Source organism: Pristis pectinata, chromosome 4, assembly GCF_009764475.1.
Source record: "Pristis pectinata isolate sPriPec2 chromosome 4, sPriPec2.1.pri, whole genome shotgun sequence".
NCBI classification, from domain to species: domain Eukaryota; kingdom Metazoa; phylum Chordata; class Chondrichthyes; order Rhinopristiformes; family Pristidae; genus Pristis; species Pristis pectinata.
Window position 1 is genome coordinate 86,356,684 of NC_067408.1, and position 27,544 is coordinate 86,384,227.

Genomic DNA, 27,544 nt, shown 5'->3' on the forward strand with positions numbered 1-27,544 from the left:
GCCAATTAGCTTACCAACCGGCATATCTTTGGGATGTGGGATGAAATAGGAGCATACAAATGAATCCCACATCGTCACAAGAACATGCAACTTCCACACAGGCAGCACCAGAGGTCAGGATTGAATACTGGTTGCTGGAACTGTGAGAAAGCAGCACTGCCTGCTGTGCCACAGTCCTACCTTTATTGTTTTATCCAATCTACAATTTCCTTTGAATTCTTTGTTCTATATCAACGTTTTGTTGAATCATGTTCACTATGAGCTGCTTGGAGTTACTAGTTCTTTCCAGAATTGACTTAAGATTGAGTGAGAATGGGGGAAGTGGGTGGCCAAATTGCATAACAAATTGATCTTGCATGAGAATGAAATCAGTGGTATTGTAGTCCAGGATGGGGAGCAATGTGTGACTCATTGTTGTTTTTGTGGTCTTCATATAGAAAGGTGATACTGTGAATTCATCACTTTGTCCTCGTGTTTCATTATTTGAGCATTTGCAGTAACACATTTGACTCCCATAAGGAGATACGCCACACGGTATCAGGTTGCTGCCTATGTGTCTGTATGGCACAGCCAAATGAAGTAGGGTCCACCTGTTCTTTGCTGTAATACTAACTGCATTCTAAGTCCAGCCTATTTTTTTTCCCATTTTCTTTTTCTAACCATCATAGTGGTGTCACTATAATGCCATTTTTTGTTCCTTTTAAAAAGGCGTCATTTTTAAACCTTCCCATCTTGTATTGGAGTCAGTATATTGGTTTCAGTCACTACCTAACCACAGATTACAATGACAATGAACAATTACGTTGAATTCAGCTTTTTGGTTGTATGACAGTTATGGTTCTTGATGGTTATATTTCCACATTCTGACCTTTAACAGCGCTGTGTAATATTTACACATTCACATCATGATTAACATCATGTCACTTAGTCCTATTCAACCTGTTTTATTGAAGTGTATGCTTGAATTCCATTTATTCTGATTGATTAATCTCAATGAGAAGACATTTAAGCTTGCTTCATTACTACCCCTTTCTGGAAGCCTCCTGTGACGTTGTCAAGATAATTGGCTTCTGTATGTTGTCTTTTGTTTAATCATTTGGCAAATTTTCTTCCTTCAGTTTGAATGACAGTTCCACGCACTCCAGTGATTAATTCTTTCTAAGAAACTAAAAAAACTTAAGCACTAAGAAGGATATAGACTGAATGCAGGCAAATGGGAGTAGTGCAGATGGGCAGAAAGGGTGTGGACAAGGTGGGCAGCAGGGCCCATTTCTCTGCTTTTCAACTTTATTACTCCAATTATTTAAACTATTTTTTCACATCAGTGGCATTTCTATGGAGGAGTCCCCCTATTTTATGGTTTGGGTATATGGGTATTGTGATACGCAGGTGGAGTTGTGACTGGCATGAAACTTGACATTTTTTCCTTTCCTTCATCGTACCAGTTGTGAAGTTTCAGCACTCAAGGTATAACCACAGTTGGATCTCTCACTGGCTTTCCTGCATACTACATTGTTTGTATTAACCTCATTAGTGAAGCCAGGGGAATGAACTGGGGACTACTCCTGTATTTTTTTTCCTTTTGGCTCTCAGCTTTCCAATGCAAAGTACCCCCTCCCTCTGCAGTGATTGTAGAGGCTGTCTTCTACCTTGCCCTGAGATTTTGCTTCCTGCCCCCAATATTATTGTTTTAGTGGGTCTGAGTTTCATATGCTACCAGATTGACATTTTCCTTCCTATATCACAGTTATATGCCTCAGTTAAGCCCCTAAAACATATTTGCCGTGCTGAACTGGGTTCATGGTTGGGCACAGGTATGTCAGTATTGTATTCCGTCCTCTACTTGCAGGTCTCCCCTGTAGAGCAGATCACCAGCTGGACGTTCCAGTCATTGTTCCTGATGAGTGTTGTTAAGTATTTCCTTAGTCTAGTGAATCTGCCCTTCGAGTAGTGCAGATTAATTTTTTTTATATGTACAAGATGGTCCTCTATTCATGCTTTTTGTTCTGTGGAATCAAATAGGTGGCCAAAACGTTATCCCTTTTGTCCCATCTCCTAATGCAATCCCAATAATCTTTACCTCTTCCCAACTCGTAGAACCTTCCAATCATTCAGATGCCTTCTTGGCAGAACTCTTGACATTAAAATGTCCTGTCCCCTTTCCTCTGCTAAACTTTTTTTTCCTGGCACAGTATTCTGTTATCCACAGAAGCTGGGTTACCCGATTTAGGAGTGCTTCTAGTCATCATTGCTTGTACTGAAATCAAAATCCTGCTGTATCCACCAAATTCTGAAGGGACAAAATATATCCCTTTGATAGATGTTTGACTTTGCAATTTACAAGGCAATTGACTAGGATTCCATAATCAAATAACTTTATTCATGTTGTGTGTGGTGCCTTAAACTATCAATATTTTTACGACAGTTACGAATCGCTTGAGCTCTTCTTTCAGGTCATCCATGCTATTCAGTTCATTTAAGGTGTTCTAATCCAGGTATCCAACTTGATCACCCAGAGCAAATATTGACCATTCCACGAATGGTCATTTTAGGCCAGACAAACTTCTTGAGTTCAACAACTTCTCTGACTGCAGAATGAGGAGGGCATGTGAAAAGAACTGGGGATGAGATTAACATTGTACTGATGACACGAAACTTGGAGGCAAGGTGAACTGTAAGAAGGATAATACATGATAGACTTCAAAGAGATAGAGGCAGGCTGGTGGAAGGGGCATATAGATGGCAAATAAAATGTAATGCTGAGAAGTCTGAAATGTTACATTGGGTATGAAGAATGAGAAGAGGCAAAATAACTTAGATAGTGATATTCTAAAAGGAGTTCAGGAACTCAAAGTTGGGAGTAGATGTACATAATTTATTGAAAATGGCGAGTAGGTTGAGAAAGTGCTTAAATAAAAAAGCGCATGGCTTCTGGATTTGGAGGTATTTGGGGCATTAAACCAAGAAGAGGACACAACTGGTAAATTGTAAAAGCTTTGAAGAAGGTGCAGCAGAAATTTACCAGAATGATTCCAAGGATATAGTATTATAGGCATGTGGATATTCTGGAGATACTATTTAAAGTCATGGTGTTATAGACAGAATTCTAAGAGAAGAAGTGTTCCCATTGTGGAGAAGTGAAAAAAAACAGGGGACATTCATTCAAATTATCTGGTAGAATAAAGTTGCCACACTGCATTGCAAATAATGGGAGAAGGTTAATTGTGCATTCTATTGTTCCACTTATAACAAGGGCTAAAGTTAGAGATGAAACAGAATGGCATTTGAAAATTGTCAGGTGGCTCAAGAATGAAATAATGACTTTCAATTACAATATCATTGCAGGTTCTACTTTAATTTGGTTAGAACTGTCAGTCATTCCATCTGGTCAATTTTTAATTAACATAGCAGATTTGCAATGAATGTGTTTCTTCATTATGTGAAATTATTCTCGCAGTGAATGTTTATCACAAGAAAAGCAATGGTCATATTTATTGCAAAAGGAACACAAGGGTTTCACTACCTTTCTGACCTTGCTGTCAACTCAATGCAAGTTCAATAAACAAAAGGTTATCTTCTTTGAGGCCACTTTGCAATCCTTTCACTTAAATTTTGACTAATAATTTCAGACCAGATCTTTGGCCTCCACACTCCCAGTTTTTTGTTTCCCAGGCCCAGGCTCTTTGTTTCCAAAGGCTTGTATTTGGAAAAATATGACATTTTGATCAGCAGTCGACATGTATTTCCCTCATTTAGTTTCAAGGTCTCCCATTGGGCCTTCTGGGAATATAGACATGAGTGAGTGGCTGTGTATAGAAAGGGAAATGCACCTTTTTGTTTTGCCTCACATGAAGGGCCTCCAATCTAGCCTCTAACTTTTAATTGCAAAACAATGAATTTTGTAGCATTATAAAATTAATGATAAGAAGCACTTCCTCCAGAGGTGAGTAAAACTAGCAGCAAAGTTCCTGATTGAACCTCCAGAGTACCAAAACAGTTGATATGTAGGCTTTAGTATCAGCTGACACACCAACTACAACAAGGCAGGCTTCTTGCCACTCCTACCACCACATGTACTATTACAGCTATAATGATAGATTAGTAGTTCAGGATATCAAAATTTCAATGCACTTTTTGTAATAATGATTTAGAGATGGTGGCTATGAAAAACTGTTATGCCCCAAATCAGAATTCAGAGAATGCAATTGATTTTCTTTTGCATAATTGAAAACTTTTTCCCCATCCATCACTTTATATTAACAATATAGATATACCTTTAAATAGCTAATAATAAAAACAATGGATATTTTCACAGAAGGGTCATTGAGGGGACAAAGGTATTAAGGGAAACAGTGGAGGCAGAGTTAGGCGGGTTTTATTTTCGGTTCTTTCTAGCTGTATGGACCAGAAATCAACTTCTTAATATGTCTGATCAATTTTGATGGCCTTGGTGCAACTTTTAACTGAGAATGCTTTTATAGTAAGATATAACCTTGTACTCTGTAGAGAGATGGCGGCACGTGAAACATTTTTATTTTCAACCCTAAAGGATGAGTTGTTAGTTAAGTCACTGAGATAAAGTCTAGACCCATAAATTGTTCTGTGACACAACAAAAGATAAACGTTTAATATTACTATCTCCTGTTATTTTAGCAGTGACATTAAAAAAAATCCATTTTAAACTAGTTAATGTCACTGCAACATTAATCCATAATTTTCCAAATATAATACTGGGCCCAGTGATAATTGATTCTATTTAGTTTTGGAAAAGTGCATGTACTGGCAGGCCAGTATTTATCATCCATCCCCATTTGTCTTTCAGAAAATGGCGGTGAGCTGTTGCACAATGATTTCCAGAATTTAGACTCATAACAATGAAGGAACAGTTATGTATATCCAGATCAGGAAGTTGTGTGATATGGAGGGGGAAACATGTAGGTGATGGTGTTCCCTGCCCTTTCCCCTTGGTTGTGATGGTGGCAGGTTTTGGAGGTGTTATAGTACTTATTAGCCTAATGCACTGAATTTTTTTTTTGGAGGCGTGCAGTGCTCTAGAATGAAGTGGAAGTGTTAGAAGCCAAATTTGCATTCAGCTTCAGTTATTTGGCAAATGTTAGTTTGAAGTAATTGTGTATTGAAACCACATTCTTCCTTGCCAGTGCCCAGTTATGTAGAATCTCTGCCATTTTAAGAAAGACATAATTGAATAGCACCTTTCACATGCTTGAGTTATTCTGAGGTGCTTTACAGCAAATGAGTATTTTTGAAGTATGTTCACTGGTAGTGAAGGAAATATATTTGTATGAATGGATTGTAATGAAAATGCAATTGGAGAAATGACATAAAAGAGATGAGAAAAAAATGAGATTTTTTTTTCCCAGGGTGACATACTTAAATTATTTGAAGTATAGCAGACAAAAAAAATTGCAAAATGATGTGGAATTTTAATCTAAACTGTAACAATTCTAGCTGAATATTATTTTCCATTGATCATGTCATTATTTTACAGGCTCAAGTACAAGACATTGTTCCAACAATTGGATTCAGCATAGAGAATTTCAAGACCTCTGGGTACTATTCTGTTATATATTTCACTATTTGGTTTGGTCGGCTAGACAGTTAGAACTGTAACTTTCTTAAGCAAATCATATCAAAACTTCAGTACTGTTGGAATCTGGTACTTTCTGGCTTCTTAAGACTTCAATTGTATTCTGGACAGTAGGCCCTGTGCAGTACCTTTCTCATTAAGTAAGGTTGGGTACTATTGTTCCATATTAATTTTTTCTTGTAAATAAAATTGTTTACATGTAGATGATTATAAAGATGAGACTTGGCACATTAATATTGCAGGTGGTACTGCCTGATGCCTGTTATCACTGCTTATCCGTGGATCTGTTTTTGTGAGGTAAAGCTACCCAAAACTTGAACCACCCCAACTCCGGAGCAATTTTCTCCCTTTTCCCAGTCTCATACAGTGTCAGATGCAACTACAGTGTCATGCACCCATATTTCTTTAGATTGTAATTCCTTCTGCAAATACTGACCCGCCTTGGCTTTCAATTTTCCCCACTGACACCAATCATTTTGTAAATAGTGAAGTGGTGTTCATAAACTTATTTATGGAACCTCTGCCCTCCAAATAAGGTGGCTAAGCCTTTTTATCCAGCCTTGAATGTTTTTATTCTGTTGCTGCCAGCTTTCTGGACATGAATCCCATTGACTTTTCAGGGCCATGTTCCATTCAATAGCACAACATGGGTTTGACATCTGACTTCCCTCAGAGTTGATCACTTCATGGTGTTACTGGTGTGTTATTCCATCGAATTGAAATTAATTCTGAAAAGCCACTCTTGGTTGGATTAAAAAAAAGTTTAGCCATCACTTTTGGGGTTTTGTAGGTACATTTATGGACATGATTTCACCATAAGTATCAGGGGGACTATCTAAAGTGCAAAAAGAAACTTTAACTGTACATATTTTTTTGCTTGCTGTATCCATCACTCAAGCATTATTACTGCAAATCCCTGAATATGATGGATATATTCTAAATAAATTCTTTCTGTCAACATTGATATTCTTAGTAAATGAACACAGTCAGTCAGTTTGATGGAGTTCGAAAGTTAAATTGATGAAGATTGTTCTATCAGTTTGATGTGGCACGTGACTAAAGTCCATATTTATGTTTTCTCTGATTGCCCTGGTAGTCAAAACAAATGAGCAACGGGATCTTAAAGTACTTCACTGATTATCAATCTCATTCTCGGGGTACATGTATTCTCTGAAATTAAGTAAATGGGAGAAGTATCTGTCGAGTGGTGTGAAATCATTCGCCAGCTTACAGTTTTAAAATAATATATAGCTTGATAGTAGTACATATTTAGATGGTTCACGTGGTTATTCCAGCTGTTATTTAAGTGCTAATCTAGTTAAAATATGCCCCCGAAGCATTTTTCCATTAAGTTTGTCAACATAGATATCTAGATTTGATATTAGAAAAATAGAAACTGTCCATTTGTGGAATTTCTGGGTGAATCAGTTTTTAGGATTATACCATGACATTGAGTTCACAGGTGTGTAGCCATGTTCTTGATACATTTCTCTCCTTTCTTCCCCCTTCCCTAGCCTGTCTTTTACAGTGTTTGATATGTCTGGCCAGGGAAGATATCGGAACTTATGGGAACACTATTATAAGTAAGTGATGCATACAATTGCAATTATATTTGCATAACTCCCAACAAGCAATTGAAACCACTGACCTAATGTCCTTCTGTAATAAGTCCACTGTCTTATAATCACATTTAATTTAATTTATTTTTGTTTTGTTGGGAACAAACATCGAGTCTGAAACTAAACCTCTTTCTGAGATCTTGTGTGCTGTGTTTTATGTGTGCAGAACAAAAAAAAAACGCAGAATAGCACAGGAACAGGCCCTTCGGCCCACAATGCCTGTGTTGACTATGATGCCAAATTAAACTAATTCCAACTGCCTGCACATGGTCTATGTCCCTCCATCCCCTGCCTGTTCAATGGCTTAACTAAGTGCCTCTTAAATGCTCTAGACTAGATTGGAAGAAGTTCAAGTGAATCGCTGCTTCACCTGGAATAATTGGATGGTGGGAAGGGAAGAGATGAATGGACAGGTATTGCATCTCCTCCAGTTAAATGGGAAGATGCCATGGGTGGGGATGGAAGAATGAACCAGGGAGTCACTCAGTGAGTGATCCCTGCAAAATGCAAAAAGGGGGAAGAAAGGAGAAGATGTGATTGGTGGTGGGATAATGTTGAAGGATAACATGTTGAATGTGAAGGCTGAGATGATGGAAAGTGAGTACAGGGGAACTCTCTGTTCTGTGCCCTGGGGGAGAGGGGATGAGAGCAGACATGTGGGAAGCAGAGAAAATGTGGTGAGAGCTCCATCCATTATTGGCAGAGGGGAAGCCATGTCCTAGGAAGGAGGAGGATATTTCTGGGGCACCAGAGTGGAAAGTCTTATCATTGGGGGAAAAAATGTAACAGAGGCAAAAAAATATGTGGGGATGCAGGGGAGGTGTCCTTGGAGGAGGCTGGGTAGAAGGCTATATAGTCAAGGAATCTGTTGTAGTCTGTGGACTTGTAAAAGATGTTAGTGGCTGGTTAAGCCTCTGAGGTGGAGACCGAGATCCAGAAAGGAAAGTGTCAGAGATGAACCAAATAAACGTGAAAGCAGGGTGGAAACTGGCAGCAAAAGTGGCAGCATCGTGTATTAGTGCAGGATGTGGTAACCATGCAATCATCAATGTATCAGAGAAAGAGCTGGGGGGGAATTGTCCCAAATAAGCCTGGAGCAGGGACTGTTTCATGTATCCAATATCCATAAATCCACATGTGCATCCAGTATATCCATATGCATGTATTGTTTATAATAGCAGCAAGCACTATAATGACTTCAACAGTTTAAATTGAGTTCATATCGAGGCACAATTTGATCAACTTGAACAAAAACATGGGTCAAGCAGTGTCAAATTACTCTCAATACAATGCTTTAGTTTGTATTCCGGGAATATAAATGTTCTGTGACTCATAAGACTTTTCTTATAATCTAATTGAAATCAGTTTCTTTCAAAATAGATTTTAAACTCATGTAAAGGAAAAATCCAATTTGTAGCTGCTATAAATTATTTTTCTCTTTAGAACAGTGGTTCATTTTAGTCAGTTTTGAACTGTTAACTATTGTTTTACATAGACCTTGAGGAAATGTATTTTATTTACTGTTCCTAAACAGAAAAATAATGCAAGAAATTAGTTTATAAAATTACATTTATTGGTAAAAGGAAAGCACTTAGTAATATTGTCAAACACATGGCATGTTAGGAAGAGGCAATTGATTTTGCAAGAGTGCTAACTGTTCAGTCACTTAGTCAATAATGGATCCAGTGCAACGTGAAACTATTGAAAAAGCAGTTGATTTGTTTCAATTGACATTGGTATCCATCAATCACTGAGCGTAAGGAAATAGTTTCTATTTATCAAAGGGACTGTGTGGTTTTTGCAATTTTTTTGGAAGACCAATGGTAACTTGGCAAATATTGTGCTATTACACAGTCAGCACTGCTGTTTTCAAGGTATTATTTGATTAGGTCTTTTGCAATGTTGTTGATATTAAGTAGCTTAAGTGTATAATGTAGAAATCATTTAAAATTGTGGTTACAGCAGGAGAACTAAAAGTTGGCAAGAAAACGTATTTTAGCATTGATAGAAATATTGCTGGCTATTGAATAATGTGTTGGTTGAGGGATTAGAATTGGCCTGGATACCAGGCAAATTTCTCAGCTTATCAAATATAAGGGCCTTTTTAAATCCACCCAAATGAACTGAGAATGTTCTCACTTCAAAAGGTGAAGATGTTGTCATTAAGCCTAAATTGGAATTTAAGCTAGAAAAAGAATTACAATTTTGTTCTTTAACTTGAACAGAAATTGATCTTGATTACTTTGAATGTCATGACTGTTAGAAACAAGTATTGTGTTTAAGGTCGACAAATAAATTCTGGCCTACAATTCTATCATGGTGAAGCACACAGTGCAGGGGTTACTACACACAAAGCACTTGTGCAATATGATTTAAGTGATAAGTCTTAACGATGCAGCTGAGCACAATATAATCTCTTTGTGGTCACTTCAGGGAAGGCCAGGCCATCATTTTTGTTATTGATAGCAGTGACAAGTTGAGGATGGTGGTTGCAAAAGAAGAGCTTGACACACTTCTTAATCATCCAGGTAAGATCATTTGACTTTGCTTCTGTTCTCAATTTACTTCTAAGAAATATTAATCCCTTTTGTTTTCCCTGATAGCTGAAAGATAGACAAAACTATATCTGCCTAACAATGAATCATACAAGCTTTTTAATCATAGTAACTAATAGTGTTTAAGAAAAGGTGTAAATTTAATATTGTTGATCACTTTGGTTGTAGCACACTGTCTGGTAAGCTTCTCAAATATCTCCATGAGTTAAAGATTATCCTGACAACTAGTAAGCTTTTGCTCTTGTTGAGCTTTAATGGTAAAGGTGAATATGACTGATAAAATGAAAGGCCATGAATTTATTTTTGGTGTAAATAAGAAGTTTCAAAGAAACTTGTTAAACTGATCAAAATTCTTGTGACTAATTTCTCTTTCCTATTGTTTCTATTGAATATTGGTGTTATTCCTTGGTAAGAATTATGTTCATTTGAAATACTTGAGAAAAGTTTTCAAAGAAGCAGTGACATGTTTTTAAAAAAAAACATTGTTTCTTATGAAAATCATGTTAAAGGAACTTGAATTCACATATTGACATGAAGACATTGCTGCAATGCTCCAGTAACATTACTGATGGATTATATTTTAGTTTTTGTTTGTACTTTCTCACTAGAGGCTGATCACTTCTTGCAGTAAATTTGGGAGTAAAACAATTCACAATATACTCGGAAGTCTGATTTTTTTTTTTGATCTGTAGTATTACTAATCAGCCAAAGTCTCCATTCCAATGTAAAACATGTCAGAACGCATGTTATGAAAATTTGTGATCTTAGGAATAGAAACGTTTGGGACACCACATTGTGCTTGTGCTAGAAACATGGTTGGCATATAAAGCACTGATATAACTTGCATATCATACATATGACAGAGGGTGGATTACCCTGTGCTTGGGCATAAGTCTGTTATGACTTTTTTTTCATAATAACTTGTATACTGACTTGTATGTTTGGATATTTCTTCCAACAATGCAATAATTGTGTAAGATAGTCTTGTTAAAAAATAAGATGCAAAGAATTGGGTAACAAAATTGATGACTCTTGCCTTCTGATTTTACATGGTTATGACTGCCTGAAGCATTTGTAGTCAGCATAAAATATTTGTACTCCAATTGTAAAAATTATCTTTTTGTGTGTAATTGTATCCTAAGTAGCCTCACAAATTATTTCATGGTTATCAGCTGAAATGTCTACTTATTCATTGTATATGGCTGGAACAAAATAAATTGCAGCTTTACTAATTTTTAGCATGCTGTTTTTTGTTATTTCAGACATTAAACACAGACGAATTCCAATTTTGTTTTTTGCAAATAAGATGGACCTCAGAGATGCTTTGTCATCTGTTAAGGTTTCTCAGATGTTGCGTTTAGAAAATATCAAAGATAAGGCATGGCATATTTGGTAAGTAGAAATACAGTGTATATGTTTTAATGTGTTTGATTCTCAATAAATAAGGTGCTACTTCAAACATTCTATGTATAATTTTTAAGGAAGAGTGTTTCAATTGGATACCTTCAATTGGATAATTAAAAGGGGATATGGTGTTATTATCAAGTCATGTGCTAAAATGCCCTAAGGATATCTGACATTTAAAGTAAATACCACAGTTAAGGGTCAGACATAATTTTAAATTGAACCTGTCAATGTGACACAGGATCGATCCTTCGCCACCAGATGTCAGCACAGGATATAAATCCTGTCACTCTTACAATGTCCAGAGCTAGAACATAAATTACTTCACCCATTTTTATTTGTATTGATTACTGTAAATGATACATGAAAATTCAAATGGACTATGGTTCTAGATCTGACAGCCAAATAATTTTGAATTAATGGTATTGTGGTTCATCTTTAGCTATAACTTCTGCTTTCTTCTAAAATTGTGACCGAAAATATGATGCCTCTACAGTATTGTTTAAAAGACCAGAGAAAAACTCTTTGACCCATCACTAATTTTTTAAAGGAAGTTTCCAAATCAAAGAACAGATTTTTTTATATATACATGCTATTTGAAAGCTAAATTTCAAATAAAAAGTTTTTGATAAAAGTTTGAATCTTTTGTCCCATATTCAAATATACTTTTAATATAACGTTTAGATAATTCTGAGGAAAATCTCAGTACAAAGTGGTTGCCATCTCCATGGATGCTACCTTTTTCACAAGCTTCTTTATATCAGGGACTAGATCTTCAGATACTGGTTCTTCATTTTATCAGCCAAGGAGCACTCCTCTGTGATAATGTGGCCAATATATTTCAGTGCAGCTTACCAGCCCAGTGTACTGGAAAATTGCACACAAGTTATAAACAGCTCACTTTATTGGACTTGAATTAAGGCAGATATCTGGTAGAGTAACTCAGCAATCTTATAAGAGAAATGTCGGGATATTTTTCTTGTCCAAAAGTGGAATAACATTAAGTTATTAATGCTCAGCTTGCCTATTATAAGACTGGCCTTTCAAGAACAAACAGTCTCATTTGGGAGTCAGATCCATCATTCCTCTCCTCCCTTTTTTTCTACTTCCTCCTCCCCAGTTTGTCAGAGATCCCCAACCCTGAGAATTTCCCACACTCTCTCAGACCATTAAACAAACCAGGAGGGCTCATCTTGCATTGTCATGATGGTTATACTCATTAAAGCCCAAATGTCACTATGTGTATGAAACAGGAACTTTGACTCAATATGTTGTTTGTTCCCAGAAGTGCACTATCACTATTTATTTCTGGCACCTTCAGAAAGCAAGGTTGCACAGAGAGGTCGCATTTCGTTGCACTGACCTTGGAAATGTTGAGTGCCGCCACCTCCTCCTGATTTGTGTGGTGTCTCTTCATAAATTTAATCCAGAAATAAAATAAAACTTGAACAAAGCAAAATCAAAGAAAAGACCATGGATTTTCCTTCATGGTTACCATCATGTAAAGAAGTAACATCATGATTGAGATCTATTTATTCATTAAGTACTACATTTCCCACAAAACCTGTAATGATAAATGATACTCAGAACCTTTAGTTTGTGAGGCACACATTTGCTCTCCTGAAATGAGGAACTACCAAGGATGCACATCAGGAAACTGCAGAAGTGTTCTTGATTATTTTCTGACTATTTTAATGATTTCCTGCTATGTGCTGCAGGGATGCAATGTAAGGCTTCCTGCCGTGCTGCATAATCCATATTCCTGAAACTTACCTTGAACAAATGTACCTTGGGTGATGCAGTCAGTATTAAATATTTCATGGTTTGTTTGACTAGTCATGTTTGCAGACAGCTAATATACTTCTCATCTGACAGTAGTTTTGATCCCTTTTCAGTGCTAGCGATGCTATAAAAGGAGAAGGACTACAGGAAGGTGTTGATTGGCTCCAAGGTATAGGTTGTAACTCTTCAATTTTGCTTTTAACTTTTTTCACGTAAAATCCTTATTAAATATCTTGTATTATAAACTTCATATTTACTTTTGAATCTTCTTTATGATTGCATTTGTATTTTTGTGTTCACTGCATCCAGACCAGTTCATGCTGTAAGTACTGTATTAGGATTTTGGCTATTCCACACAGTTCTTGTAAGTAATTCCATTTTGGGGTTCTCTGATAATGTGTACACCAACAAAAGAAGCTAAGAGAAAATAATATAAGCCAAAATGACCAAAACTTCTGACAGTTAGAAAATTAGTGCTGATCTTCAAGGACAGGTTTTTATTTTTATATATATACACACACACACACACACACACACACACATACATACTTTTATGTAGGATGTGAGCAAACCAGGCAATTATTGACCAATCCTAATTATCCTCAAGAAGGAGGTTATTCTTGGCAACTTTCTTGAATATTTCGGATGAAATGCTTCCACAATATTATTGAATAGGGTTTTACAGAATTTTGAGAAGTGACAGTGAAGGATCAACAATATATTTCTAGGTCAAGATGGTGAGTGACTTGGAGAACAACCTGAAAATGAAGATATTACCAAGTGTCTTCTATACTTGGTGATACATGTTTGTGAGTTTAGGAGGTACAGTTGGAACAGCTTTCTGACATTTTGTGCATTTGTATAGATGGTTACACACTGCAGCCATTGTATTATTGGTGGAGGGAATGAATGCTCAGTGTGGTGGATGGGTGTGAATCAAGATGCTGGATGGTATTAAGTTTCGTTAGTGTTAGAGTTGCACTCTTCTAGAAAAGTTATGAGTATTGTCACATGCCTAACTTGCTTTGTAAATGATGGAAAGGCTTGGGGATGTCAGGAGGTGAAGCATTCACTGCAAGGTACGTTGACACTGACCTAACATTGTAGCCCACTGTATTTATGTGGTTGGTCCAATTCAGTTTATAGTTATTGGTAATCTGCATGTTTAAGTGCAGGACTTGAATGTCTTTGAATGTCAAAGTAGGCAGTTAGTGATGTTGGATATGGCCTTGCCGGTCACTGATGTGACATAAGTATTACTTGACACTTATCAACACTTGTCTGAATATTATCTAAACCATCCATGCAAGGATGAACTGCATCATTTCCTGAGGAACTGCAAATGCAATCATCATCAAACATCTCAACTTCTAACCTAATACAAGGAAGGTCATTTGATGAATCATCTGAAAATGATTGGGCGTTGCATACTGTCCTGAGGATCTGCAGAAATGTCCTGGAGCTGGGATGATTGACTTCTAGTAACCACATCCACTATCTTTTGTGCGAGGTTTGACTCCAATCATTAGAGTACTTTCCCCTTGGATGCATTGACTTCATACTTATCAAGGCTGTTTAATGCCACAAAACAGAAAATGCTTGTTTTCTCACTTTTGCTCATCTAATGAAAGGCCTTTGATATGAAACATTGACTGTTTCTCTCCACAAAGCTACTGCATTTTGGTTTTTTTTTGTTCTGGATTGCCACCATTTGCGTTTTTTTTTACTCTAATCTCTATAACGTCACAGTCTGTTAAATGCTACATTGACATCAAGAAAATCACTCCTCACCTCTAGAATTCAGCTGCGGTCTATGTGTGCATGAAGGTTTGATTAGCTTAGGAGCCAAGTGGTCCTGGATGAAGCCCAAACTGGGTAATGGTGAGCAGGTTATTCGGAAGTAAAGTCTGTTAATAGCACAGTCATCCATGCCTTCCATCCATTTGCTTGAATTTGTCCTGCTTTTTGTGGACGGGACCAACATCAGATATTTTCCACATTATTGGGTAAATGCCAAGTTGAATATATACTAGTATTGTTTGGTTATAAATGCTATTAGTTCTGGAGGGCAACTCTTCAATTCTACAGTGAGATTGTTTTCTGGTGTATTTCCAGTGTTCTCAGGCATTTCTTGTCATGTGGGGTGAATCATATTGAGTGAAGACTGCTTTCTGTGATTGGGAATTCAAAAGGAAACTGAGATGAATCATTCACTCAGTACTTCTGGTTGAACACAGTTGCAGATGTTTCATTCTTGTCTTTGGCACTTGTATATTGGGACCTCCTCTCACTGAGGACTGAGAAGTTCTTGAAGTTTCCACCTCCCATTAGCTGCTTCATTAACAACTAATTATATCAGTTGAGAAGAGAAGTAGCAATAACTTCCAATTATAAGGTTTCATCTTGCCACTTACAAATGTTTATTTTGAAAGGCTTTGCCCTAATGTAGACATTCCTAGGAAGTCCCACAGCAAGAGTAAGAATTATTATCAGTTAGTCAGTTTGGTAATAATTTAGGGAAGAATATTGGGTTAAAACAAGTTCAATTTTCCAAACAGAATCGTAGATGTCAGCCTAAAATATTGTAACTAGCTCTTTAGTTTTTAATACCTGCCATAGAACGACATTTCCAACATTGACATCTCATAACAATAGTGAGGAAATGTTGCAATGTAAATTGCACCCTGAAGCAGTGTGGTGGGCTCTCTTTTGGAAACTCTTGTTCAGTAGCAACATACTGCTGTGAGGCAATGCAAAATAGTCATAAAAATTGTAGTTATTTTCTCTAGGCACCACCCCAAATTTAAATTTCAAAATGTTCTCTTATCAAATGGCAAATATTCCAATTTGATGAATATTTTTCCCTCTTTGTCTGGAAAATAGAAGCTACAATTATGCCCTACCCTTTGGGGCATTTGATAACAGAAAATAGACTAACTCTCAAAAATTAATGTTCCTGTGGCAACATTTAAGAATATTATCTGGACCATTTTTACTTCAACTTTGTAAGTAATTTCAGCGTGAATTTAAAAAAAAAATACAATAAGTAGAACTAAGGCAATCGGGATGAATTGCCACAAAATAAAATCCAAAACATATTTTTTATTTTATATATGTGTGTGTATATATGTGTATGTGTATATATAGACACATATAGACACATACACACACACATACACGCACACACATTCAGATTGAATGTAGAATTGAAAGAAAAATAGATGATCATGATGGGTTTACATAGGTTAAATAAGGAGAAACTGTGACCATTCACGGTGTATTCAAGAACCATTAGACAAAGATTCAAAATAATGGACAAACAGGGCATGAGATAAAACTATATTTTTATGCAGAGTTGGTTATGCTGTGAGACCCATTGCCTGCGTCTGTGACAGAAACAGCCAGTTAGGGCTTTCACAAGAGAAATGGATAGGCACTTGCAGGAAGGTAGCTTGAAGGCTCTGGGTAAAAATGGAAATGGCACATATTGAATTGCTCTGTAGAGAACTGGCATGATTCAGTGGACCAAATGGCCCTTTTCTACACTTAATAATTCTATAATTTAGTAATATATTTCAATCTTAGTTTTGGGAATTTGGAGGTGTAGTATTCAGAACTTTATTAATAGGGCAAGCAATGAGAGCAGTTTATCTGAAAGATAAAATATGGAGATTAATGTTCATGTGAGATTTTTGTTTCAGTGTAATATAATGTTATTTGTACCATTATGTATATTTTTAAGTGGTACTAGGAATGATCAGGAATAAATTTATACTTTTATATTGTGAGAGGTGAACTATTGTGTTTAGTGAATTGCATCTATTGTATAAATCTACAGTGGAATTGAAAACGACCTTGGAAGATGCAGTGCCTTTACAGAATCTGGCTTCTAAATCAAATGATCTTCTCAAGACAGGAAAGCAGTGAGGGAAATACCTGAAATCAATTTTTAAAGTGTAATAAAAATGTTTAAAGCAAAATGTACAGAATTTCTTGTATCTTTTTAAGAAACAAGGAAAAGTATTTATGGATATCTACAAATAGCACTTTTTTAAAAGATATTCCTGCATTATTCAACAGTAAAATCAGAGTACTGAATGTTAGAAACTATAGAACAACAGAAAACGTGCATGAAAATTTTTTAAATGTATTATTTGAGAATACTGATATTAAACCTTTTTATCTTCATTATGTGCTGTAATGCCACTAACCAGCTGATAAATTAGGCATGGCAATTTTTTTTTAAAAAGCCACTAGGTTTTGGGTATATTTTGATGCTGGTACTATAGTTATATATGGTTAAACCAAACTTTTCCTAATTTTGTTCTGGTGGATATTCATTCTATGTCTAGTTAGTTTCTTTTCTCTCACCCCCAAATGTCTGTTGTAATCGAATCAAAATTGATTACATCATTTTTAAAGAACACCATAAACTATTTGTTTAAATCTTTTACATAATGCTGTTTTTCAGTGGCGGTGGAATCGAATTTAATAATATTTAGAAGGATAAATACATGGTTGACAAACTTGGAGAATGTGTAAAGATGTGAGAGTGGAATTAGTTGGAAGTGGCACCAATGTCAGATGGGTAAATGGCCTCATGACCAGAATTGTTCTTTACATTGAGGCAATTAAAAAATATTATCAATTGCTTTTTGCACACCAGTTGTTAATTTTTCCCTCTAATCTGCTCTAGATACAGCACTGCTACCCATCATTCATTTAAAGCCAAATGAACAGCATTTTTAACAAAAGTCTCATTTGACTCTTGCCAAAACAAATTACAAGTTCAGACAGGTGTAATGGATAAAAGTTGTGTGTGGCGGTTTTCACAGTTGCATGTCTTTCCAAACAATCAAGATGATCTTGGAGTAAAGAAGGTAAAAATTTGCGAAATGTATGTGTAATTGGAAATCAAGTGGAGCTAGAAAAAAAACCTATGATGCCCCTTTAATTCAATAACTTATCAGCAAACAGTGGAAACTCAGACAATTGATGCTGGCAGAATTACTGAAGGGCAAATGTGATTCATTACCAGCAGAAGGGTCAGCATGTTGGAAAGGGAGAGGGAAGCAAAATGGAGGACAAAGATGTATATTAACAGTCTGAAAGCTTGATCTTAAAATTGTACTTCCTCCGCCAACCTTCCTCCTGCACTTCCCCCCCCCCCCCCAACCTCATTAATTTGGCAAGGCTGTATCTTGCTAGATCTTATTTGTGTGTTTTATAAGCTGATGGTGACAATTACTCAAACCTGTTTTATTGGACAAAATTATTTGTGTATGCCATTTATGAATTTTTTTTTGTTAAATCATGGTTTTCTGACCATATGTTGAGGTTGCCTGCAGCACCCTAGTGCAGTAAAACCTCTGGTCCTGGGAAAAGTGACATTGATCACGGGAGAGCATGAGGAGAAAATGCCTTTTTTGTGCCATTTCTCTGATTTGAGTACCAAGCTGGAACTGGGATATTATAGCCATTACAGAAATGTGGCTAAAATAGAGACTGGATTGGCAACTTGGTGTTCTGCAGTACAGTTGCTTCAGGTGGGATGGAGGCAGAGGAAAGCGAGGAGGGGGAGTTGGATTTTTGATTAAGGAGAATGTCACAACTGAAGTGGACCTGAGAAATAAGAAGGGGATGATCACCTTGTTGGGATTATACTATAGGTCCCCAAGTAGTCAACAGGAATTGGAAGAACAAATATGCAGGGAGATTGTGGAGAGTTGTAAGAATAATAGGGTTGTCATAGTAGGGGATTTTAACTTTCCTAACGTAGACTGGCACTGCCATACTGTTAAAGGCTTAGATGGGATGGAATATGTTAAGTGTGTTCAGGAAAGTGTTTCCTTGGGCAACATATAGAGGGCCCTACTAGGGAGAGAGCAAAGCACGACCTACTCTTGGGTAATAGGGTGGGACAGGTGACTGAGGTGACAGTAGAGGAGCACCTTGGGACCAGTGACCATGGTTCTATTAATTTTAAAATAGTTGTGGAAAAGGACAGAACTAGTCCACAGGTTCAAGTTCTAAATTGGGGCAAGGCGAATTTTGACGGTATGAGACAGGAGCTTGCAAAGGTTGATTGGAGTAGGTTGTTTGCGGTCAAAGGCACCACAGGCAAGTAGGAGGCTTTTAAAGGTGAGATAGTGAGAGCTCAAACTCTGCATGTTCCTGTAAGAGTGAAGGGCAAGGCTGGTAGGAGTAGAGAACCCTGGATGATGAGGGATATTGAAGCCCTGGCCAGGACAAAGGAAATATGGATAAGATACAGACATCTGGGATTAAGTGAATCCCTGGAAGAGTTTAGGGGATGCAAGACTGTACTGAAGAAGAAAATCCAGGAGAGCAAATCCAGGAGGGCATAAGATCTCTTTAGCAGAGAAGATAAAGGAAAAACCAAAGATATAAATATATTAAAGGGAAAAGAAACTAGGGAGAGAATAGGGTCTCTCAAAAACCAAGGGGGCACCTTTTGTGAAGCTGCAGGAGATGGGCAAGGTCCTTAATGAATATTTCTCCTCTACTTTTACTGTGGAGAAAGACGTGAAGACTTCGGAACTGGCAAAAGTAAATGGGGAAAGTCTTTTGGATAGTCTGCATTACAGCAGAGGAGGTGCTGGATGTCTTAAAAGATATGAAGGTAGACGAATCTCCAGGGCCTGACCAGGTATATCCAAGAACACTGTGGGAGGCTAGAGAAGACATTGCAGGAGCCCTGGCTAAGATATTTGTATCATCATTAGTAGGTGAGCTGCCAGTAGACAGCAGGGTAGCGAATGTTATGCCTTTATTTAAGAAGGGTGGCAAAGAAGAACCTGAGATCTATAGACCAGTAGGTCTAACATCTGTGGTAGGTAAGTTACTGGAGAGGATTCTGAGGGATAAGAAGTACGTACATCTGGAAAGACAAGGGTTGAATAGGAGTAGTCAGTGTTGCTTTGTGCATGGGAGATCATGTCTTACCAACTTGACTGAGTTTTTTGATGATGTGACCAAGAAAGTTGAAGGCAGGGTGGTAGATATAGTTCATGTGGACTTCAGTAAGGCCTTTGATAAGGTTCCACATGGTAGGCTGCTGTGGAAGGTTAGATCACATGGAATCCAGGGAGAGCTGGCTAATTGGATACACAGTTGGCTTGATGATGGAAAGCAGAGGGTGATGGTGGAAGGTCATTTCTCGGACTGGAAGTTATCAAAAATTACAGGGAGATCTTGATCAGCTGAGTAAGTGGGTCGAGGAATGGCGTATGCAGTTTAATTCAGATAAGTGCAAGGTGTTGCATTTGGAAAGTCAAATCCAGGTACGACTTTCACAGTGAATAGCAGGGCCCTGGGCTGTGTTGTAGAACAAAGACCAAAGTACATGGTTTTCTGAAAGTGGAGTCACAGGTAGACAGGGTAGTGAAGGTGGCTCTTGGCATGCTGGCCTTCATAAGTCGGGGCATTGAATATGACAGTTGGGAGGTCATGATGTGGTTGTACAGGACATTGGTGAGGCTGCAGTTGTAGTATTGTGTTCAGTTTTGGTCACCCTGCTATAGGAAAGATGTTACAAAACTGGAAAGAGTGCAGAAAAGATTTACAAGGATGCTGCCAGGACTTGGGGGACTGAGTTGTAGGGAGAGGTTGAACAGGCTAGGACTTTATTCCTTAGAGTGTAGGAGGTGATGTTGTTGAGAGGCATAGATAAGGTGAATGCATTCAACCTTTTTCCCCAGAGTTGGGGAATCAAGAACTAGAGGGCATTGGTTTAAGGTGAGAGGGGAAAGATTTAATAGGAGTGTGAGGAGCAACTTTGTTGCTTAAAGGGTGGTATCTATGTGGAAAAAGCTTCCAGAGGAAGTGGTTGAGGCAGGTACAATGACCATTTAAGAGATAGTTGGACAGGTACATGAATTGGAAATGTTGAGAAGGTTTAGAATGCTGGCACATGGGACTAGCTTGGATGGAGAATCTTGGTCAGCATGAACCAGTTGGGCTGAAGGGCCTGTTTCCATGGTGTATGCATTCTGATTGAGTGCTCCTAACTAGGATGCCCATTGAGCACTGCCAACATTTCCTGATCACATTGTGTTGTAACCAGATGGACGTCAAAGCTTGAAAATCAAAAATAATGCAGATGCTGGAAATCTGAAATAAAAACAGTAAAGGCTGGAAAATGCTTAGCAGTCAAGGCAGCATCTGTGGAAAGAGAAACGGCACCAACATTTCAAGCCAAAAACCCTTCAGAAAATTCAGTTTGTTAGGAGGAAACTCTTACTTGCATGCAACACCACCCTAGTACACAGATTTGTTTTTAATTATCATTTACTGATCTTTTATAGCTTCTATTGAAGCGTGTTTTCCACCTAACTAATTAAATAGTTTTTTGATAAACTTCAGTGATCCAAATTTAATTTCCTCTAAGTTTGTTTCAGTGTTGAGAGCTAAACCTTAGTCCCAACAATATCCTGATCAGGTGTGCTCTGAATAACATTCCATTATTTTTTTAAATTAAAAAAACAAAATCATTGTGAAGTAACACCAAACTGTTTTGTCCATTTAATTCTTAAATAATTGTGCCCCAGAGACTCTTGTCTTATTCATTTTCTTCTTCAGTAAGCCTGGCACCCAGTCCCTTCTGGATATTCTTTCCTATAGCATTGTGCCAGTCTCAATAGTTATTCATTGTGTCTGTCTGTCTGGCAATGAAAGATGATTACTTCCATGATTATATGTTGATAAGTTTATCCAAAATTTTGACAATAATTGACTATATATTAAGATATGACCTTTTCTTAGATACTACACTATTGATTATAGTAGATGATTGTCAATTATAAAAGAGAAATAAAGCATTGCTGTCCTGTTTGCATCAAGATTATTGATTTTCTGTTGTTTGTTCACCAGATCAAATCAAAGCAATGAAGACATGAAACAATAATAGCACATGAAGGCCTCTGGTACATGTAGCAGAATGAGACTTGGCAGCAGCTCAAGAGTTGAACTTTGTCCCAGATACATCTTATCATGTTGTGGACTAAACTTTAAATCTGTCTTTGAAATGTATACTTGAGAATGAAAAATAATGTACATAGTCAAAATAATGTGTAATATTTTTACATAATGTAGATTTTGCTAAGAACCATATTAAGGAATTAAACAATAGGTCTGGAAGGAGTACTTTTTGTTCAAGTACTTACCATTGGGAAAACCCCCTGAGAATTTACTTTTTGATAGTTTCTGGAAAGATCAGAAGTGCCACATATAAAGAGTGCTTGTCAGCTTGCAGTAACCCAGTCACTAAGGTGGAGTGGCCTCATGCAATCACAAGCTGCTTCCTGCCAAACTATAGGAAGCATATCATCAGACCTGTCTTTGTATTTCTTGGATCCTTGGCAACCACTTTACAGCCTACTTTCAGGTTGGTCTGAAGTTTGTTCACCGCCGAGCTGCACGAGCAATTCCTTTGGAAAAGGCTGGACAATAAGTGTGATTAGTGTAAATGAGTGGTTGATAGTCAGCATAGACTCAGTGAGCATAGGGCCTGGTTCTGTGCTGTATCTCTCTTCACTCTTTGAGAAGGGAATCAATTTAAAGCTCTTCATGCAGTTAAATTATCTAAAAAAAACAAATCAGAATACCGGAATTAAAAAAAAATCCATCCAGACTTGCCATGACGTTTGTGAATAGAAACATTTACTAAAATATGTATATTCAAAATGTGATCCTTTTCTCTGAATGTATAGTTCTATGGAGGATGGTGGAAATAAGTATGAATATTGCAGAGGTCTCCTGCATCTGTTTTGTTAGGTCACTCAAACTAAATGCACTTTTGTGTGATTCACTTTTACAACCCACTAATCTTTAAAGAGTTTTGATTATTACTGAATATATTTGGGGTTAATGTTATGAAAAAAAGGAAATCGAATCCAGTAAAGAACCATGCTTTTTGTTGACCTAAGCCTATCTTGCAAACAGAAAATAAACTAAAGCAAGTCACATGGTGGTATTTAATTTTTTATGATTAGATGTGACTTTTGAAGGGGGAGTACAGCAAGGGTGAAGTGTATGGCACTGTGTGTGGCTCATCTGTGAAGGGGGCAGGTCAAGAAAGTTGCTGTGATCAGTGTCTCAATAGTTAGAGATACAAAGAAGTGGTTTTGCAGCCATGGATGTGTTTCCAGGATAGGTTGTTACTTTATTGGTACCAGATTAAGGATATTAGACCTGCTGAGGAATAGACTGAATGGGAAAGATAAATCCTCACTTGGATCTCAAAGATTAATATCTACTACTGCTGTTGCATGTTATTGAGAACAGCAGTAGACGAGTGCAGAAGTATATGTGACAGAATCTATTGCAAAGGAGGAAGGGCTTTAGATTCCTGGTGCATTGTAACTGATGTTGGGCAAGATTGGGCTTCTACACATGGAGCAGGCAACATCATAACTGGTGCTAGTATAGGGAAGTTTGCATTTGTCATTGGGCAAGATTTTAGCTACATTGTACTGTAGCTGCTAATAAAGCATGACTGTAAGGCCCAGTTGGCAGCTCCACAAATCTGTTTAGAAGTTTTTGGACAAGCTAAGCAGATTTATTAAAAGGAGGGGATGGTATGGTTAATGAAACACAGAGCTGTGAGGAGGAAATGCAAGAAAGCTTGTCTTATGGTTTGGATTGAGGAACAAAAAGGACTCATTGTAGTTCTGGGAGTGTACCATAGTTGCCCAAGCAGCTAAAGTAAATACAGTCAAATCCTGATTCAGCTTCTGGTTATTTGCCCGTTTGCAGCTTTAACAGTGGAGTTTTCAAAGGTTTGTGCTGTCCACTGAAAAAGCCTATGTTAACTGTGTAAAGATCCATGCTTTCAGATTTGAAAAGCCAGTGCTTCCAGGGAGCCTCCATACTCAGTATGTTACATACTTTGGAATAACGTAGAGTCAATAAATCTTTGAAATTTACAGTATTTACACAGCAGTACTGTATCCTAGAGGTCATCTCTAATGCAAATATTAAATTTGTAGTTTTTGACCATTTGGAAAGAAACTTGCAATAAGTGGAAGAGGTATCACTAAAACAACTCTCAGAAGAATACAGAACCGGTGAGCAAACAGTTCATGATTTTAGAAAGGAACTAGTCTGCACTGATTTTTATTTTTGTTTTGTACTAGTTGTTCTTCAAATGTGTGGAGAAAAAAAATGATGAATACATCATGAGGATTTGGACAAAGCAGTTGCTTGAATTGTTTAATCAACACAGAGGTGGAGGTACACCAATGTCTGGATTTGAGCTAAACATTCCAAGTTTTTTTTTACTTCACACTGGGAATGTAAAAAAAAATTAGCGCTTCGTATGGATGGCTGACTTGACTTTTAAAAAAATTATATTGCAAATGTGAGATCAATAAGGATTTTAACATTCAAGAATGAACAACTTGCTTCAAGCCACAAAGTATGATAAAGAGGGACTTGCACTTGTGTGCTGTGCAAATACACCTGACTTGTATATGCTCAAATTCTAAGTGTCTGCCAAAGCAAAATGACCCACTCACGTAATGGAAACCAGAAATATTCTAGTGGATTATTTCAGGCAAGAATCATTATGACTGGATCATGGCATCTTAAACGAGTGGTCTGACTTCTTATCTCCAGGTGCGTCTACAATCAAAGGGCTTGAACAAAGAAGACTACTAGATGATGGCCTGCCCTCTCACAGCAAAAGATGGTCAAACTTTACCATTACGTATGCCTTCTGCAATCCAACCCATGAATCAAGAAGTGATTGCATGTGTTAAAAGGAATAATCTGGATTGTTACAAAAGCATAGCAGTGATCAAGACAATTTGAAAGAGTGTTTAGGAGTAGTTCATGAAACAGCCAGTGGTTACTCTGCATTCCATACAATCCTGCTGATCAGACTATGGAACAAAATCACTCGAAAAGGTGATAGCAACTTGGACAAGGAAGAAATTTCACCCACAGGCCTAGCAGAGGCGGTGTAGCAGAGGGATGGGATGGAATGGAAAATGTCGGAGTCACTGTTTGGTGTTTGCCGTGAACCAGAACATGAATTACTGACAATAACAGTACATCATGTATGTAGATGGACTACTGGTGGAGTGAAAATAAATAGGGCAAAGACCTGACTCCACACCATTGGGTTTCTCACAGTGTAGCTTTCATCATCGGGGTTAAAATACTGCTTGATTATGTAGAACAGCAAGAGGCCTTACATTATTGAAAGAAAATCTACTTTGGGAAGTGCTATGAAGAAACATTAAAGGCTAGTTTATCAATGAAACAAACATAATAGGATTATTTTTTTTAAAAATAAGTAAGTATGGTGCAATATTTTGAGACATTTTCAATGCACTTTGCACTATTGTTCCCTTCATTACCCTGGATAATTAAGAATCGATTTTCTGATATCAGTGGGCAGAAATGTAAAACCTAGTCAAGAGTATAGCCTTGTTTTAGATCTGCTGATCTGGTCATTACACTTCACAACTCTCTGGCCCCATCACAAAGGTTACTGTTGATGCATTGATACTGTGAGGTTGAAGAAATAGGTGTAGGTAGTTTGGTCCCTCACTACTGCTCCATCAATCAATAAGAGCATGATAGCTCTTTCACTGCAGTGCCTTTTTCCTGTACTAATCCCCACACCTCTTGCTTCCCTTTTATCCAAAAATCAATCCATCTCTTTCTTGAATATACTCAGTCATTGAGCCTCCACAGCTTCACAATTAGAGAATTACAATTATTTATGACCCTTTGAGTGAAGAAGTTTCTTCTCATTTTCATCCTGAATGGCCAACCTTTTATTTTGAGACTCCAGTCCCCTAGTTCCAGAAGCTTGGCCGGAAGAAACATCATCCAACCATCTACAGTGTGAAGCTCTAAAAATGTTGTATCTTTCAATTAAATTCAGAGGAGTACCACTACAGGCGACGACAAGAGCTTCAGGAAAAGCAACAGGCTGCTTCTTTTGCAAATTGGAAGTTCAACACCAGAAAAACAATCTTTAGAGAAGTGTGACTTATAGTCCTCATACCCTGCACATGGTTTGCATGTTGAGTTTCCTGGAAAATTCAGAACATTAGCACCTGGAGAGGCCTAGGACACCACACCAGGTGACAGCAGATCTGTGCAGTCTTCTTGTGACCATTCTTGTAATGGTAGCTGTGTAAGTGACTGTCACGCTCAAATTCTGGACCTTATAGTGCTCTGTCATTAACATCACAGTAGGCTGCTCATTAAATGCATTAGGGAGGTGATAGGTGCCTTTGGCAATAAGGCCAGTCAGAATCAATGTGCAATCAGCTGTGTCATTTTTCTACAAGTACATGGTGCAATAGACCACATGCACAGAAAGTGCCTTCATATCTGCTAGGAGTGTTCATTAATCAAATTATTTCAATCTGATAATGTTAGCTTCTCTGTACCCATTCCTTATGCAGGCTTGTGCAAGATTCCAGGATATGAAACACAATTCATTCATCCCTCATCAGACCACCCTCGATCTACTTTCATCTCCAAGCTAATAGACTGCCTGCTTAAACAAGGGTACCCATTTAAAACCTGCTAATTCTACTGAGGAACCCAACTAATGAGGCTCAGGAGCAGTTTAACAAATGCCACCTGTCCAAAAGGAAGGCACCAGCATCTTGAAGATCTGCAACTGTTACATTGACCAATATGGAAGTAGCAAGGCAGAAATGACACCAATGAGGAAGATAAAAAAAGATGCAGTGTCAGAACAGCAGCCCACATTCATGCCTGATTTGTCTGGGATATCCTCATTGCTGTGAAGCTATTTGAGGACTTTATATCCATCTGACAAGATGGTAACCCTTCTTTCCTTGGCCTCTTCCACTAACAGTAGACAATTCCATGGACAACCCTATGTGCATTACCTATCCTCCATTGGTCCGTGGTCTGATCATTTCAAACAAACTAAAAGGCTAATTGCCACTCAAAAGAAAAACAGAGATCATGGACCATGTCAACAAATAATTCCCGTGAGTACAAAGAACTGAAACTTAACCTTCTAAACTCTAATATTCCCATGTGCATAGCTTTGTGCAACTTTCAAAATCTCTTCCTAGAAAGCTGACCTGGTACCTTGTCCGTTACATCTATTGACCATCCTCTTTAGGGGTCAGGCAAACTCACCTACCTAGAAAGCACCCTGTTGAAAGACACTACCATTGACAGAGAATGCAAATAGGATTTCTAAAGCATGAACAGCCTTTGGGAGACTGGAGGAACAACTCAAATTGAAGACATAATCAACTTAAAGACCAAGCTAAGCAAGTGAGCAAAGGAAAATATACAGTCATCACCATAAGAAATGTAACCATTTCTTTCTAACCTGTCTCAGAAGACCAAAACGAATAAGATGCAAAGAGTAAATTCCAGACACAGAAATGCTCCAACACGATCAATTCAAAATATCAGGATGAACCAAGGAAGTTTGGAGCATGTTGTCTTAATGCCAGGTGACCACCTTCCAAGCTGCCAATAAGTATAAATTTTTATTTACTTATTATAAAATACATAAGTGACTTTTTATGTACTGTTATTGGATG

The 27,544-nt window shown here is 37.5% G+C and overlaps 1 protein-coding gene across 2 annotated transcripts in view; it reads left to right on the plus strand.

Annotated features, from left to right (window-relative positions):
• The window catches only part of arl6 (ADP-ribosylation factor-like 6), a 37,588-nt gene extending 14,636 nt beyond the window's left edge, over positions 1-22,952 (plus strand). The window contains exons 3-8 of one of the 2 annotated variants that reach the window (XM_052014044.1): positions 5,510-5,571; positions 7,123-7,191; positions 9,661-9,755; positions 11,045-11,174; positions 13,082-13,143; positions 21,861-22,952. In XM_052014044.1, the coding sequence (XP_051870004.1) occupies positions 5,510-5,571; positions 7,123-7,191; positions 9,661-9,755; positions 11,045-11,174; positions 13,082-13,143; positions 21,861-21,886 (444 nt within the window). In that variant the 3' untranslated portion in view covers positions 21,887-22,952. The remainder of the gene's footprint in view (positions 1-5,509; positions 5,572-7,122; positions 7,192-9,660; positions 9,756-11,044; positions 11,175-13,081; positions 13,144-21,860) is intronic. The other variant, XM_052014045.1, reaches the window with a different exon arrangement.
• Positions 22,953-27,544: the final 4,592 nt, after the last annotated feature.